A 15,292-nucleotide genomic window follows, 5' to 3' on the forward strand; every position below is an offset into this window, starting at 1 on the left:
TTTACCAGCTGACCATCTGCCCTGACCCGTGCTCCAAAGCTCCCAGCTCCCAGCCTTTGGAGTCAGCTCTAGAAGGTGCTCTGTGACTTTTGCTGCATGTGTATCTGCCCACATTTACATGCTAGACTTGATTACTAAACTCTTAACTGATCTCTTGCAAGTAAGAACCATGAAGAAAACTCACGAGTAACTTTCCTGGAGGCGATCTTCTTCTTCTTACCCTGTACTCCAAGCACGGGAAAGCCTGGCCAGAGACCTCACTTTAGACTTCCTTCTGGGAAAAAAATCCATGAGATGGTGAACTTGGTCTTAGTACCACCTTTCCAGTAATCTAAACTCAGGCCCAAATGGATGAAACCTTGGGGTCCTTTCCTGGCACCTCAATAGGCTTCTCCCTTTACTCAGACAATCTAAATCCTTTTTTTCCAACTGTTCTTGTCCGGCTGCTGTCTGCAAGTGCCTGTGCTGCACTGCGCCATACTGGCCATTTTGCTTGCACATAATCCTCACTTAGCACAACCATCTCCTGCCCAGCTACAGGTTCTGATGCCCGTTATTCCAGATATGCAATGACTTTATTAATTTTGTGGCAATTATTAGGTGATGAAATGACTTAAATTGTGACTTTTTACACTGAAGGTGCAAATATGAAATGTATTCTTTAAGACAATGACCTCAATAAAATTCCAGTAACATTTGCAGAAAATAACCATTTTTTTTTTACCAGAAATACATTTAGAACTGTTTAAATGGGACATTTCTTTCAATTACAAAACTAACATATTTCATTAATCTTTGATTCCATGTTGACCACCCCTGCTATAGAGTAATTCAGCCCTTGTGTGCTGATCACATTGTCAGTGTCTCGAGCTTTCAATGCAAGCTCCCACAACCCAAGCAAATAGGACTTGGCGCCCTTATGAAACTTGTCTTAGTAAAAACTGAACCAGCTGGTAACTGAATGAGCTTCTCAGGGTACTATAAACAACATTTAATAACCTTATTCTTTATGGGCTTGTTAAAATAATGGAACTTTTGAAGCTTTCATACCGCTGCAAAATGCAAAGCTATGAAGCACGCAGCACACGGAGACACAAAGCCTCGCATTTGTATAACATGTCCCGTGCTGACATGCTTTATGCACACAACTTTGATCTGTCCAAACAGGCCACTAGGGATGTACAGCCACAGCCTGCATGGGGAATAGCTCCTGTGAAACGAGGGTGCGACACTACCCAGCCATGTTGGGTGCGTGTGTAAGAGTATGAGTGTCTATCTGTGTGGGCATGGGGGGGGATAAGCCTACTCCAGTCGCGCTAAAGAGGTAAATTTAGGAAAGCAGAATGTATTTCCCTTCAATGCTGTCTGGCTGATCCTTCATGGGTGCCACTTCTTGTAATCTTGTAATTGGCCCATTTTCCTTCCTGACCAGTAGGACTGTTGCTTGTGTCTGGTCTAGGGAGCCCTTTGCAAAAGGTACTATGCATATAAAATGAAAGACAGTTACTTCCCTGCAGCACTTCCAAAGGAAGCAAGAGGAAGCACAGGCAAGGCAAGGGGAAGGCAAAGGGCTCCCCAGGGCCGTGCAGGTGGTCAGCCGCAGAGCTGTGCACTCGGTCTTTGGCATCCCTGACCCACGTCCCATCCCTTAGCTCACAGCCCACCCTGTGTTTGGGCAACCACTTCACCACCTGCCCCTCTCCATGTGGACCCTGCACCCTGTCTCCTCTGCACTGCCCAGCCTGCTGTCCCAGCAGATCTCCCATGTGTGGAGGGAGGTGGGCGCCCACAGGAGGTGGCCCAGCCCTCTGGCCCCCAGGAGCAATCTCTCTTCCCAAGGTCCCTGGGGACACTTGACTTCCAGTTTTGGAGACTCTGCATATAGGCGGGGTGAGTGCTAGCTGTGTGGGACCAGCAGGGCCAGCGCTGTAAGCTCCCCATAGAGGATCAGTCCCTTTGAAGGCAGCAGGACAGCTTTTATCTATGTTTGACTGAATTTTGAGCACCCCAAATTTCCTAAGCCACTGTGGAGGCTCAGTGGTCGGCCCCAGAAAAGGCCACATTTGGCTGCTCAGCCTCCAGGTTCAGGCTGCTGCTGAGATCCAGGCTGAGATTTAGCTTTTCCCCCTTACCTCCAGTGAGGGAACCCATTTTTTCCACCTCACTGTCCCCCACAGATAGTGGACCTCCAGACACAGCCAAAACCCTTGGCCTATCTGCAGAGCTGGGACTCCCGCCTGATGCCCTGGCAGCTCTCCACCACACACACAAACACACACACATCCCGCACCGAGACCAGTGACCCCCCCGCCAGTGCATCGCGGCTCAGCGGGGAAGCAGCACCCTTCATTTGCATGCAGAGGGATTTTGGAGCATGCAGGGTTGATGAAGGAACTAGGCAGGGCCCGAGCATAAGTTTAGGGTTTTTCTGTGGCTTTTCGCCTGGCTTCAGTGATGGTTTGCGTTAGTCAGCATGAGGGAGTTGATGGCAAAGAGGACCCTGGTGGTGTCATTTGGGTTATTCAGCAGGTTACCTGCAAGGAGCTCTCTTGGTCCCGACCATCCTCACTGTATCCTGTATCATATAAGCAAGGGCTGCGCAGGCAGAGCTGGGTAACAGCAAAGAGCTAAGGAGACTCTGGCATGAAGCAGAACCCTGTGCTTCCACTTACATGAGGGACAAGCAGCCAGATGGATTTTGCAGCACTGTAGCTACAAACCAGCTCCTGTGAACTGGTATAAAGGCAATCTGGATAGTATTTTCCAGGGAGATAGGGCAGGATCTCTTGGTGTTTTCAGCACAGAATCTCTTGGTGTTTTCAGCACAGACCTGAGAGGAAGGCCGTGCTGTTAAAGAGAAAGGAGGGGAAACCCAGGGCTAAAATAAACCCAGTTTATTGCTAGGCTCCCAGGCTCTCTCAACAGCAGGTGGGCTAAGCACTGTAATCATCCTCTCCACTCCCCAGCCAAAGCACAGCCTGCTCACAACTGCTCAGCACTTTGATAAGAAATACGCTCGGAGGTATTTTGGAATGATTAACAAGAAAAGATAAATGAGAGGCGATGGTAAGTAGATGAGACCAGAATGTTTGAGGTGCAGGCAGACAGATAACACTGTTGTGCAAATGCTGTGGTCTCAGCCACCTTTGCGCAATGGCTGGTGGTAGAATTATATTGCTTTTTTTGTTGTTAGGATCCTTTTTTTTTATTTTGCTTATGAAACAACTCTCTGCCCACCTCCAGCCCAGCTGCAGGGAGACATGTCCATCTTCATCAAGGGCAGCAGTTAGTGCGATCAACAGCAGAGCGGTATAAGCAAGGAAGGACACTAAAATCAGGTGATGCTATGAGAAGCACATGAAATACATAGTGAGGACATGCCCCTCTACCTATGCCCCTTTAGCAGAAGCCAGAGCTGTAGATGCAGGCTGGAGGGAAGAGAGAACTAGAGGGATTGATGGGGAATGGCAAAATGGAAAGAAATGAGCATTACCATCGTGACTCAAATCTATATCCACTCGTTAAAAACACTAACAGCAGGGAACAGCTCTTCCTATAGTCCTGAGCTTGGAAAATCTTTCCATCACAAGCAGAAGAACATGCTTAGCCTACTACAGCCTTTTGATTCCTCTTTCTAATGGACTAGTTTCTGTGCTGGGTTGGATGCCCAAAGGTGACCTGAGATCCTGCCAGTGCTACTGACGTTGCTCCTTGTTTCCTCACCCTGTTCACAGAGCCAGCACTCTCCTTTTCCCATCTGATGCCCAGCATGACACCCCCGTGCTTTCCAGGAGCGCTCCTGACTCTCAAGGTGGGGCATGGCGGAAGAGGAGGGAAGAAGACTGGTGCAAGTGGTGCAGCTCCTCGTTTAAGAGACACATCTCTTGTGCTTGTCCTCCTGTCCATATCCCAGGCTCCTTGTTACATCTTTCGTCATGGTGCTGGGCTCCTGTTATCCTCTCTGCTGGACATGCATGTTCCCAAAAAAATCCCCTCGGGATTGAGTGCTGCACCTGAGGTGCACCCTTGGAGCCAGGCTAGCAGCGCCCAGCTGAGCCCCATGGGAGCCACAGGCACTGAAGCACATCCCAGCCGTGGCTGGGGAGCAACTCATGCTGAGGGGCAACTATCAGCCCCACGGGACCCCCGCAGTAGACCACAGACATAGCAGCTCAAGGCCAAGCTTACAAAGGATGGTCAAAGTGAGCAAGGCCTCAAGGGACAAAGCTGAGTCTTCCCTAAACTCATGGCACCCTGGGCTAAAAACATAAGGCCAGCCCTCCAGGGGCATGAGCACTCCTCCCTCTAAGTGGAGGAGCATAAATAAACTGGGGGAAGGACAAATACAGGTTAAATGATGGAAGACATCCACACTGGCTGGTGGGGGGCAGAAGTCATGCCTCACTCCAGCTCTGCCTATTGCTCCCGTAAGTCCTGGCCTGTAAAAGCCACTGCTCGGCTTGCTCCTATCATCATTTCTACTATGCAAAAGCTCTTAGCCTTTTTACATCTCCACAGGGTTTGTCTATCAATATGTTATCTTTAAGTCCTTTGTTTACATGAATTAATCCTCCTCAAAAGATGTTGTTTCTAATTTGTTCCTATTTCCCTGGTTTCAGCCACGTGGCTGATTTGATATCCCACAGTGTGCTACACTTCCAAACCACATTTCTTTTCTCCTTCCCCTCTTCCATCCTTATTCCTTCTCCCATGCGCAAACACCACAACACACATGCATATATTTGTATAGCTGACTTATTTCATTTATACGTTACACAGTGCATTATCATCAACTTCATTCATTAAGCAGCCAGGTATGGACCACCTCAATGTGAGTGCTCCCTTGGGATAAACTCTCTGCTGCAGAGTTTGTGACTTCTTCAGTGCTTCTTAAATTTAAAGAGCTCCATCTAGACAGCAGCCTAATATAGTATAATGCTGGCAGTAAAGCAAATACATAAAAAGAGCTGAAAATTCCATTTATTTGCAACCACTTGTTCTCTTTGTGAACTCAGGACAGATGGAAGAAAGTGGTTGGGATTCAGTGCCAACAGCTGACAGCCCTGGAACACAAAAATCTTCTATTTATGCCCAGAACCACACAGCATCGTGATAAAATCACAGTGACAAAAAGGTGCTCTGTGAGCAGCAGAACTACTGAAGCTTGGCTTGGCTTGGCTTGGTGCTATACACCCCCATGCTCCATTGCAGTAAACCATCCCCACATTTTCAACTCTTCAGTCTCCCATAGTCTGTTCAGTTTCCCCCTCACAAATCCAAAACACCCTCAGAATGGCCATACTCTCATCCCTCGTCCCCAGTAGGCTGGGCAAGAAGCCGTATGTGTTACAACTAGTGCAAAGCGTGCATGCCTGTTGATGGGCTGGCCGGTACCCAGGGGCTGACTGGCCATCAAGCAGGTCAAATTGGAAAGGCAACTTGGTGTTAACCCTTCCTCCCTAATTGGACTCTAATTGGGCGTCTTTTTCCGCTGTGATGCCACTGATCTTCAGGGACTTTGGAGAAATTCCATGTCTTTGAGACCTCCGTTTTCTGGCAAATCTGAAGGGAGCCAAGGGAGCTCCAAAGTTTTCAATAGGGAAAGCAGCAGAGATGTTTGGACTCCTAAGCTTCATTTCCCCAAGAAGCCTGCCAAAAAAATATTACCTATAATAATATATCTTTTAATTCCCTGCACCTGTAAAAACATAATGGCTAAAAACTGAGATCCACAGTAACACAGATTTAACTCTTTGTGTTTCTTCAAACGCAAACTCATTCCCAAATGAGAGAGTCAGTCCTACAAGCCTGGCTTCAAAGCTTTTAAGGAAGGGTGAGGGAACTCAGAGTGAAATATGGGCTTGCTGGCTGCTCCTTGTCCCTGTCCTCCCAGCTATGGGGGTATTTGCCCCTCTAGCCATATCATCTGAAGACAGTGGTGATGATTAGCCAGAGTCTTCAGCCACCCAACTTCATGGATGGGAGAACTGACCTGAAAACAACCCTCAAGATACGTGAATACCAAGTTATGAATGGTGGTGACTAAAAGGCAGATACACTACCTGATCTCTGCATCTGCCACAGGAGTAGTGGCCTCCAGCAACTGGGTAGCATGGTAATCTGGGGCCATTAACATCTTCAGCTGACCTAGCATCAAGCACCACAGCTCACCAGCTGGAGCCATAGGTCCTCAGCTGGGCTTCCCTCCTCTGCCCAGCACTTATTTTGACAAAAACTGTAGAAGTTTGATTTGTATTTTTGGGCCTTCTGCCCATAAGAGTTGCTTGAAAATCAGTCAGAGGTTCAGAAGCTTTTGGTGATGTCAGGTGTCACAAAAAGTGTTGTCTAAGCTTTTTTTCCAATGGAAACTGGACTAAAAATCACTAATGAGCTTTGTCTTGGGTTTACAATGTTTAGGACTCACGAGTGCATTTGCACAGGCTCATGGTCTCCAGAGGAAAAGTGCAGCCATAGAGCTATGCTCCAGGGCCCAGCCATGGGCTCCCACAGCATTTCCAGCTCAAGAACACACAGCTACCATGTTTGTTAGAGAAGAATGGTTCTTTTGTAAGCCGTGACAAATAAAGGGAAACCAATTAAACCGATCTTTTCTTGTGCTTTTCCTTTGAATTGTATCCAATAAGCTCAGCCTGTGCACATACCTGTGCTATCACTTTATGAGTTGGGTTTTGGTTATCATTCACTTCATTTTTTAACTCAATTTGCAAACTTGGGAAAGGTTTGTCTTCTGAGATTGGACCTCACTGCCGGACTAGAGCTCTGAACCTTTATTCTCCCTCTCAGCCCAGGCATTGGTAGACGCAACTATCCACAGCTTTCACGTATTCCCAAATAGCTGCCTTCTTGCCGATTGTACCCTGAGTGCATGTTGCATGCTCAGGCCAAGAAGGGACAAGTTCTGACAACCAGTATGATAGCCAAGCATAAATGTACCACCATATGCCTTTCACTTAGGGCTTAATCTAGCAAGAAAAGCTCATTTGATTTCAGAGAGAGATTTGCTCTTATAAAGCCCTTATGGTAAGATCCTAGCAGAGCTGAGTCCTACATCATTGCAAACAGTAATTTGTGTATTTTCCCAGGCCCACTTCTTGACTTTTAAATGAGAATTTTTCAGGTGATACAACAGGACAAGGCTACTAAACTGTGGATGTTAAAACAGGACCTGTCAAATCCCACCCCTAGAGAGTGGTAGTTAGTACAACTGGCTCCTATCTAACTCCCCACCCCACAGACTAGGAGGTGTCTTCTTCCTAGCGATAAGCTGCCTCTCCGTGATCCCAGTGCCACGTGAGCATCACTGGGTGACCAGGCCCATGACCCACCAGCTGGCTGTGCTGGGTACGCCAATCAGCGATGGTGGGTTTTCACATGGGGGAAGAGAAGGCACTTGAGAAGTCTATGCTGCTGTTGAAGATACAGGATGCTCTAGCTGCTTTTCTTAATTGTGAAATCTTCAGACACTAGAGTCAGGTGTCAGGAATACCTGTGCAATGTAGATATGAGTGGGAAGGGAGAAGGATGGTTTGATGGCCAAAAAGGTGGTGCTTTCACTCCTGAAAAGCACTAACAGCCTCCTGCCCAGCACATCAAGTGAGCACAGGGGTTCCTATTGAATTTCCTGGTCTCAGCTCAAGTCCCTCAGTCCCTGAAAGTATGTCTTCAGTTGAGTCAAATGAATTCTAGTCATAATGTTTTCAGCCAGCTCTGAGTGTCTTCTGAGCAGTGCCACCTTGCAAACTGCTACAAATTGCAAACAAAAGCACTTGGCCATCTGTGCTTATTGAAACAGCACCCCTGCCTGGCCCTTCTCTGTATTTGATCCCCCATTAATTTCAGTGTAAAAGAGGTACGGAGAGACACATTCACCTTTAGAAACATCTTCTCTCCTTTACTTCGGTCTCCCAGCAAGGCAGGCTTGCTCATCCAACAGAACTGTTCTATCTCTCTGTCAATGGACGTATTCACAGTGAGGTAGACAAAATACAGTGGGAAGTACAAGTGAGCATTTATAGTAGATTTTTACCTAGAAACACACCTTCAGGTTGATGATGTTGTTCATCTTGCTTTTAGAGGGCTTTGAGCCAGGCAGCCGTGTGTAAGAGCTAAGTATTGCTACTGTCTCACTGCTTTGCTGCTCTCTGTTTGGAGCAAACCATCTCTTATCTTCTCTGTAGCTATTTACCCATGTGCTGAGGATCACTACTGAGGTACCTGCTCAGGGTATACCTGCTTAACTCATAATCTGTAGAGCCCTTGCTCAGCTGCAATGATTGACATCAGCTAACTTCAGCAGGGGTCTCCCAGTGGTATTCCCTGAGACTCCCTTTAAAACGTTTTGGATCTTTTTTGTCTTCTTCCTCAGTGTGCTGGCGACAAATGTTTTCAAAGAGTCTTTATTTTTGTGTGGATGTTCCCTGTTCATTTATTCCGGAGGGATAAGTTGGCCCTGATTGCTTTACTGTCTAAACATTACTTTTCTATAGTACCTTCTGGTTTTCTTTGGCCATTTATTGACACTGGATAATATAACATGAAAGGAGTGTGCATGGGCTTTTACTGAAGAAATCTGCTAAATAGCTATTAGAGGATTAAAAGCAATCCCATGGCCAGGATTACACATCTTTAAAATGCTGATAATATCAAGCAGCAAATGGATTTGTAATTTAATGGCAGATGAGGGAAGACTTCAGATGTATGTTTTTGCACATTTGATAGAAAGATTAAAGTGTCTGCATTTTGTGTGCAGGAGTTTGATAAAGCTGTAGCACAGTTGCCTAGGGATATCAGTGTTCTTCTTTCTTGTAAATAGTAATTGCACCACATGGAGACAATTCTTCTGGTCAACATTTTTATTAAAACTTTAATTCTCAGGGTGACAAGCTGGATCATTGTCTGCTTTCAAAGTCTGATAATCATACGCTTTGGAAGCTTTGAAGAAAACCTTTGTCTAGACAGAAATAGCTTAAGAAAGCTTTTGAAATGTAGCATTCACTTGAAATCTTTGTTGATGCATGTAGGAAACACTGATCCATATTTGGGAAATCTTTAGTTGTTTTCTACTTTCTTGTGCTAAAACTGTGCAAGAGGTTTGTATGACAGCAGGAACTGTCAGAAACAAAACGTAGAACATTCTCTCCTATGAGTGGTTCAACCTGTGACAGGCTTTTCCCATGGAAAGAATTTCCTTTACATCCAGAAATTAATTTTGCTTTAAAATAGAATTAATCTACATATGACATTCTAGCTCTCAAATCTTCAGCACTGAGGCTGGATCAGGATGCACTTTAAGAAAACCTTCAGACATGTTAAAGAGAGGGAACTGTACAATCTTAAAAAAAAAAAAAAAAAGGAGAAATCTACAGTTTCTTTAAAATTTAGATTTTTAACTAGTCTTCTTGACTTGAGTCACGGAAGTCTTTTCCAGAATGTTATTTCACAAAATCCAGGTTTGGTTCCAACTGCAGAATATTAAGACTGAACAACAAATAAAAGAGAACCATCTGAAAGTGCACCAGATCAGCCTGCATCTCCCATGGGAAGGGGTGTGTGACAGCAGTGACAGCAGTGACAGGCCCAGGGCACCACAGAGGGGACGGTCCCCACTCAGTTACACTCCCTTGAGCCACATCCCATGCAAAATGAGGCTGAAAGGAGGCGGAGTCACCTGACCTGGCGGTCAGCTCCTGACCTGGCTGGCCACGGAGCAGGCAGCGCACGCTCCCCTCTCTCTGGGATGTGGAAATCAGAGTACGGCTCTCGGATACCTCTGTAGGGGCCAAACGTCTGCGATAACCATCCGACCTAAACATTTCTGCGGGGTGTTATCTGATGCCTTCTGCCCCCAAAGTAACAGACCTTATGGTCATTTTCATTTTAGAGGCTCGGTTTGATTTGGCTAATTTATTGTCATTATATGTATATTCACTGCTTTTCGTCTTCAGAGAGCTTTACAAACAACACTGTCTCACAGAATTCATCTGTGGTGCTCTGAGGGAATGTGCATTTTTCATAGATAACAGGGATTTATTCTCTGCTTTGTGGGAGAAAGGCAATTCAGTCTTACTGATAGAGTTATCACTAGCATTACCATATTTCCAAAAACCTAAAATCTGAGGCAGAGAGACGTTGAATCTCCTGTCAGAGACCAAAAAAGGAAGAAGAAAAGCCAAACAGGAATTAGACGTTCAGGCCACTACCTTACCCTCCTCCCCTTTCTTTCAATACAAACATTTATGCACCCCAAAATAAGTGCTTCAGCTCTGGATCCTTAAAGAGAATTGTCCAGAAAACTGGACATATACTCTTTGGGTCTTGGAAACAGATCACACAAAAGTAACAGCCCTTATAGAAACAAAATTGTCATTATAAATGAACCTGGCTACTGCATAAAGAATAAAGAATGAAGCTTGTGACTTGCATTGACATTTCTAACAGCGATGCTTTCATATGGTCCAGCTGAGTGAATAATTTGTAGTAAGCCATTTGGATAACTCGTTTAGAAGCTTTCCATTTGTGAATTGTGTGATTTGCCTAAATGTATTTGCTTTTCAACAATATTGGTTGAAAATTTTGAAAAAAAAATGGGTTCAGAGCCTCAGCAACAGTTAGGTGGAAACTTTTGCTGCACAAGCTTGAAGGTAGGCAGTTAATAGCTCAAACTGTACAATCAGATGTTTCAGAGTATGCTAGAAATCAGCAGAGCAGTATTTTTATAGCTAATAATTTTGATAGGATTTCTTCCTGCTCCCTTATCTAGACTTAAAAACTCTTACAAGTTTCATAGTTAGCAGTTCATATTGGCTTCCTGACCATTTTCTTTACTCTTTCCTGAAAACTCATTACTCTTGCAAACACTGCTGCCTCGTTCATTATTATCAATAGAAAGTGAAAAAAACCACAGCCAGGATTAACTCCATTTTTTATTTACATGAAATTCATGGACATGTTTTGAGGTATTTGATCAGTATTTGTTCATATTTATACATAAGTATTATTTCAGGTTTTCAGTCAGTATATCATGGCAAGAAGAAAAAAAAGCTATGAAAGCATTTCTCCAACATGAGGCCAAAAAAGAAGTTTGAAAGATAAGTGTATGGGAAAAGTGGGTTTTACCCCTTATTCAGAATGGCAAATACTTAAATATAAGCAGAGAGTAAAATGTTTGGTTAAATCTGACCTTAGAGAAAAGGAAGATTTTTGAGAAATTTGGAGAAAAAAACTGCATCTCATTTTAAGTAGACATGGCACAAATTAACAGTATTTTGTAGATTTTGAAATATTAATCTTAAGAGGTGTAGTCTTCTAAAAAATAATACAATATTCTAAAAAAAAGGAGAAATGCCTACATTTTCATGCAGATGTAAACTGATACATTTAATGTTTCCCTTTTTGTACACACCAGTACCTAACCACTACAGAAACATATTTCTAAGTGTATAAACCCTGACCTGTCAAAAAGCCACAATCAATAATATTTTGTCTGCAAACTCCGTTTTCACAGAAGAAAGAAAAAGGCTGGAAACATTTATTCAGTACCCTTAGTGGAACTTTGCTTTTCTAGGTGCAGTTTTACAAAACTCTGTTTGCCGCTTTCTTGTAGTGATTAGAGTGAAAGTTTCAGACTTTCTTTTCTTGAAAAGACTCCTTCAAATAATCACCGTATAGCTCAGTTTCCAAAGTATGAGTTGTTTCTTTCACTTTAGAAGATGCTACAAAAGAAATCCATTGACAAATATAGGCTTGTTTATAAGAAAAAAAATATTTTTTGGAAATAGAAGCGTTTCTGTGAGTTTTCCAAAAATTTTGGGGAAAGACATCTTATCTAAATCTTACCTTTCCCAGTCCAATCGGTTGTAACTCAGTGCATCTCGGGTTGACAGTCAGGAAAAATCAACAGTAAAGGTTACAGGAGGGAGCAGGAGAGAAGGGAGGAGGATTTCCTGAAATTGGTTTATCTGTTTTTGTTGTCTCACCAAGTGAAAGGCAAAAGAAAATAAACAGAATGAAAGCTGAGTGGTAAAAATTGCTTCGGGTTTTTACGGTCTAAAGAAAGTTTAGTAATACAGCTGAAGCAAATGGAGAGAAATCTGCTTGCTTACAAAGCGTCCTTAGGTTTCGTGCAGACAAAATTAGAAGTCCCCTGACAGACTGAAAATACCTGTATTTTTTCCTAGCTGTTTTCCTTTTTCCTGGCATTCATTTTAACCTGTAGCAAAATCTCCAAGGTTTTAGATTTGGTTTTCAGTCGATCTTGAAGGCTTCTGTTTACGGAGAGGATGTTTCTTAGCTGCCCGGCTCCTCAAATTCACTGTAGGGGGATGACGCTGAAGAGGTTTTAGACTCCCCATCACTGTTGCACTCCCTGGGGGGACCAGGACTGGGAGCTTCCATAATCTCCTTGGTAGAGAGCATTTCCTTACCGCCAGACCCTAGGGGATGACAGTCCAGCAAGCTCTGCAGGTGTTTGATGTAACTTATGGCAGCTCTCAGGGTCTCCACTTTGCTGAGGCGCTTGTCAGCAAATTCTTTGGGCAGGTGCTCTCTCAGGCGCGTGTAACCCTCGTTCACGCAGCGCACCCGCTGCCTTTCCCTCTCGTTCCTCTTTCGAATGAAGGCAGGCTCAAAGGAGTAGTCATAGACACCCATGCATCCGGGGAATGGGATATAGGAAAGGCGAGCTGTGTGCCCGCTGTAGGCTTGCTGCCAGTAAGGTGGGTCCAGGTGGAAGGGAACCCCAAAGGCCTCCCTGAGGGGCACCCCGTGGGGAGTCCCATGGCTGCTAGTCAGGGACACAGCTCCTGAAAACGCAATCCGGTTCAATAGTCCTTCATCATCTTTATTGCTGTCCATGCTGCTTCTTTATTTCACCAGTGCAATTGTCAGTTCCCAAATTTGGCTTCCAAATCTTGTATCAAGGCAAGCAAAGAAGAAACATTTGTACAGGTACTCTGCCCCGCAGGCTGCAACTTCCTCCCGTGGTATATAACTATTCAGATCTTCAAGTGCAGCTAATGATTCATGAGGTCCACTCTGTGCCTGAAAATCAGCTTGCAGCCTTGTTGTTTTTATAGATGTAGGATGCCAGCTAATTTATAGATGCATTTTGAGGACCATTACTCCACACTTTAAACCCTGTTTTTCCTCTGATCTTCATATTTCAAAAGGTAGTAAGAGGGTTCCTGTGTATTCCTTTTCTCCCCGCTTGAAATTATGACCATAAGAGTTAATGCCAAACATAAATAATCTTCCAGGCTCTAAACACTTCTCATGTATTGTAATCCACAGTATCGTTTGATATAATTGTCTCCAAAAGACGGGTAATTTGCAAAGTTTACATGGATCTTCAAAGTTTTGGCAGAACTCCTCCTTTTCAGGAACCAAGGATCTTCTGTCATCCGAAAACTACCCAAAGGCTTTTCACAATGAAATCCAAAAGGCAACTGCAAGCTTTGTTGTTTCTGCTGCTCTGGTCTAACTGAAACAGCTCACATGCAGTTTGCAAAACTTATATGGCATCTCTCTAGCTTTCTGGGGAAGCTGAGAAATCATCAAAGGAAAGAGTGCTCTCTTGTGGTTGCAAGTCATGTCAGATCAAGAATGAATACGTGCAAGCCTAAGAGGAAAACTGCTTTCTTCACCTGAAGAGAGGCTTTTTCAAGAAGCGTGAGTTTCACAAGTTGAAAATGTGCATTTTCAAAAATCTTCAGCATTTTGCCTGTTTCTATTCATTGCAGAGATGTTCTGGTCTTTACTATAAGCACCTGCCCCAAAAAAACAAAGATAACAGTTATGCTCTGATTGCCCCTGGACAGCAGCATAGGTATTTCCAGGTATTTACACAGATACTGGCTTACCAGACAGACCCAGCACACTGCTTTAATTGGAGAGTGGAAAATTCCTCTTGACTGTGCCAGACCTGTGCTATATCCTTCGATTTGTTTGCCAAAGAGAAGAGGTGGACAGAAGACAAGGACGTTTGCCAGTGCAAGGGCAATGTCCCAACCTGTGTTTCTAAGATGTCATGTTGTGTTAGGATCGTCTTCTGCAGCAAGTGGGGTGTATTCGAAGGGCTCCACAGTTATAACATCTTTCCAGAAACACATCTTTGCAGTGAAATAAATCTGCTGTTTTTCCCACCATCAGTTTGGTGAGTTGAACTTTGGTCTGGGAGACCTGTGGGAAGGGAAGAACGTGAAAAGGTACAGGCATGTAGGCTCTACTAAAACTGTTTTTTTGCTCAAAGTGAAAGTTTCCGCCCTGTTTAGTGTCTCGTGACAAACTGTCTCGGAACGGTGAGTAACTGAAACAACATCCTCCACTCTGAGAAACATATGTCTCTGCTGAGTCAGAAACCAGCGGCAATGATGTAAGCGTGCATTTTCAAGCTAGCTTGTGTGTCTTTGCTGGCCTGTTCGGCAGTTTCAAAAGGCAATGATACAAGAACAACCTAGATTTTAATCTTCAAAGTTTGATAAACATACGTGGAGACGGTTCCAGAAAGACGTAAGTGAGAACAATTCTGGACTCTGACTTATGCCAGGGGTAGGATCAGCACCAAAATGGCTGAAAAGCCAGGGCAAGTGTCCATCTACTTTCACCTCATCTAGCAAGAGCTGGTGTTTCAAGTTGAAGGTTTTGTAGCATTACCTGAGAGTCAGCCACTACATTTCATGAGCAGTTGAGACCTTTTTCAGTGACAACTAAATGTCTTTCTAAAATACGTGCCATAGCTCAGATGGAACATAGCGGGTGTGAGGCAGGGAAGAAGGCCACTAGAAAAGGCTCCATAGTATGTGCAATTCACTTCAGATCAAATGATCAAGAGACTCTTCCTGCCATTAAAAAGCCTGTGAAAACCACTGAACAGCATGGACTTCTCAGCATGACTTGCACTGTAACTTTTGCTGTTAGAAAGGTCTCTAGTAGAAATGTTTTCAGAAACGATTTGTTAGATGAGAATAGCTCATTCACTGAGGTAGTCCAGGATTTAGAAGTCTTCTTAAAGTAAAGAGGATGTTGACCTGTAAGCAAATGCCTGAAGTAGGAAAATGCATTTGACTTGTATCGTTATTTGACTTAAAACACTGTTATCTGTCATAAGTTTCTTTCCCAGTTTCTAGGATTTTTGCAGTGACAGTACTCCTGTACGCAAATGGAAGCATTCCTCTTGGGTGTCTCAGATGCTCGAAGTTTCCAGAGCTCTCTACGATTTTGCCAAAAGTCTAGCCTAGTTCAAAAGGCAGAGTTATGTTTCAGTTTGGTAACACAA

At 44.1% G+C, this 15,292-nt stretch overlaps 1 protein-coding gene across 1 annotated transcript; it reads right to left on the reverse strand.

The window, feature by feature from the left end:
• Positions 1 to 10,932: 10,932 nt before the first annotated feature.
• On the reverse strand, positions 10,933 to 14,208 carry ASCL4 (achaete-scute family bHLH transcription factor 4). The gene is made up of 2 exons (XM_068931195.1): positions 13,878 to 14,208; positions 10,933 to 13,784 (listed from the first exon to the last, which is right to left on the reverse strand). The coding sequence occupies exon 2, from the start codon at positions 12,871 to 12,873 to the stop codon at positions 12,307 to 12,309; it is 567 nt and encodes a 188-aa protein (XP_068787296.1). The 5' UTR covers positions 12,874 to 13,784; positions 13,878 to 14,208; the 3' UTR covers positions 10,933 to 12,306.
• Between the last annotated feature and the right edge of the window lie 1,084 nt (positions 14,209 to 15,292).

The sequence above is a fragment of the Struthio camelus genome, chromosome 1 (genome assembly GCF_040807025.1).
Source record: "Struthio camelus isolate bStrCam1 chromosome 1, bStrCam1.hap1, whole genome shotgun sequence".
NCBI classification, from domain to species: domain Eukaryota; kingdom Metazoa; phylum Chordata; class Aves; order Struthioniformes; family Struthionidae; genus Struthio; species Struthio camelus.